At 56.9% G+C, this 2,352-nt stretch overlaps 1 protein-coding gene across 1 annotated transcript in view; it reads right to left on the bottom strand.

The window, feature by feature from the left end:
• Positions 1-6: 6 nt before the first annotated feature.
• LOC122546542 (GON-4-like protein) overlaps positions 7-2,352 on the bottom strand; it is a 12,022-nt gene continuing 9,676 nt past the window's right edge. Inside the window, exons 4-6 of the mRNA XM_043685233.1 lie at positions 1,260-2,079; positions 631-733; positions 7-265 (exon numbers count right to left, since the gene is read on the bottom strand). Coding sequence (XP_043541168.1) covers positions 125-265; positions 631-733; positions 1,260-2,079 — 1,064 coding nt within the window. The 3' untranslated portion in view covers positions 7-124. The remainder of the gene's footprint in view (positions 266-630; positions 734-1,259; positions 2,080-2,352) is intronic.

The following is a 2,352-nucleotide window of genomic DNA, read 5'->3' on the forward strand; positions in this document are numbered from 1 at the left end:
AGACACAGGTCAGAGTTCCAGCCATCAATTAGTCACTCATTCTCATTGGCAGTCACAAGACTCACGGCAAGGAATGTCCCTGTAATTACAGGGGAGGAACACACATCCAGCTGGTCTGCGAGGGTCAGTCTTGTTCCTCATCGGATACCGGGCGATCAGAGAGCTGCTCGGGGTTACTACTGCTCATAATGTCCTCTTCCTCGTCAGTACTGGCATCGCCCGAAGTGTGGAACAACCACATCAGCTCTCGGAAACGCTGTGAAACCTAGGGAGCGAGCGGACAGACAGCACTGTCAGGAAGGAGCCTCTCTGTACGCCAGGGTGAATATTACAGCTCACGTCCCTCCCCAGACGTATTCATTTCCCGTAACAAAACGTTGTGTGGAGGCACGTTACAAGGATGATCTTACAGAGGGAACTGCAGAGCTTGGAGGCCAGGGAGATACTGGCTCATGACCCACTCCTTTACATTAGTGTCAGATTTAATTTAATTTTAAATCAACCTTTCCAGAGATGTTGCAAGGCTCCTGAGCCAGAGGCAGGGACAGCACCACAAGAGCTCTCACAGCAGTGTCAACTTTATAATTCAAGGAAACAGTTTAGTCCTGTCGCCTGTCTCAATGGGCTCACCTCCTGGGCTGACTTGCTGTTCAGCTGTTGTGCCACTTCCCGGAAGGTCTCTTCATTGGCTCCACTCTCCCGACAGGCTGTGAGAATTGCTCGATCAGCCTCCCTGCAACACAGCAAACGCCACAACCCTGGGTTACTGACACACACACGCACTCGTACCCAGCGAGACACTGTGCACTGAAGGGAGCAGGGACTGCACTGAACTCACACAAAGGGAACACCATCACTGTCATTTCACATCACTGCAGACCTCTTCCATTTCAGTAAATCTCCCTCTACACTATCTCCCATCAAACACTCCCAGGACAGGGACAACACGAGGTTAGATACAGAGTAAAGCTGCCTCTACACTGTCCCCCCATCAAACACTCCCAGGACAGGGACAACACGGGGTTAGATACAGAGTAAAGCTCTCTCTACACTGTCCCCCCCCACCATCAAACACTCCCAGGACAGGGACAGCACAGGATTAGATACAGAGTGAAGCTGCCTCTACACTGTTCCCCTGAAGTCCCCATGAGATACAATTTCCTGACCTATGGGAGTTTCTGCCATGACACAGGAGCCCGTGGGTCAGGCCTGCAATATTCCCCACCTCAGCCCACAGCGCAGGGAGGAGTTGGCCTTACCTTGTCCACAGCACCACGCGTTCCCCTGTCGAGCTGAGTCGGGTGTTCTGAGCACAGACTGCAGCCTGGGCCTGGCTGTAATGTTCATCACTCTCGGCCTGCAGCGGTGAGTTCTCGGAGCTGGGGCCTAGGGCAAGGCTCACTGCCGGGCTTTCACGGGCTGAAGTTCCGAGGGCAGTCTCGTCCTCACGACTGCTCTGGAAGCTTCTGTCTGGCAAGGCCCTGCGAGCCAGCGTGAGCCGCAGGTCAATGGGAGAGAGGTCAGACAGTTTCTGGCAGCTCTGGAAGCGGACCTGGGCACTGGCTGAGGCAAACTTGACCGAGGCATGGCCTCCTGGCTGGAGGGAGGCCGAGCCAGGGCTCCCCTCCTCCTCTGCCCGCCAGCTCACTCCCTCTCCCAGCGTTCCCACCTCCTGGTGGGACTGGTCCCTGGTAGCAGCCACTCTGCGCTCTTGGTCCTTTGTGGTTGGAGCCTGGGGTCTGAGCCTGGCCCAGTCCCCTCCCTGCGATCTGGACGTGTTCTCCCTGGATCCAGGCGCTCCCTCCGCTGCCGTGTGCCTCATTACTCCTCCTCTGTCTGCCTCCTCTTCGCCCCCCTCTCCCCGCTGTGTGGAGCTGTTTCCCCCCTCGCCCTCAGCCGGGAGGCCGCAGGTCTCATTGGTGGATCCCACCAGGGAGCTGGGAGTCTCCATCCTGAACCGAGATGCTGCACTCTCTATCTCGTCGCCCTCGCTCATCGAGTGGTCAGGGCCTGGGGACAGCACACTCCCCCAGGTCTGGCCTTCCTCACAGGCTGCTGGGGGCAGACATGGGCGCCTCCCTGTGGGAACAAAACACAGCAATCGGAGAGTCTGTCTGAGCAATACAGTCAGAGGCCCAGGACGGACACACACAGGCCCACACAGAGAGAGACATCCACAGAACAGGCCCACAGAAACACACACACCCACAGACAGGCCCACAGAAACACACCCACACACAGGCCCACAGAAACACACACACCCACAGACAGGCCCACAGAGACACACCCACACACAGGCCCACAGAGAGAGACATCCACAGAACAGGCCCACAGAAAAACACACCCACAGAC

The sequence above is a fragment of the Chiloscyllium plagiosum genome, unplaced genomic scaffold, assembly GCF_004010195.1.
Source record: "Chiloscyllium plagiosum isolate BGI_BamShark_2017 unplaced genomic scaffold, ASM401019v2 scaf_13707, whole genome shotgun sequence".
Lineage (NCBI taxonomy): Eukaryota > Metazoa > Chordata > Chondrichthyes > Orectolobiformes > Hemiscylliidae > Chiloscyllium > Chiloscyllium plagiosum.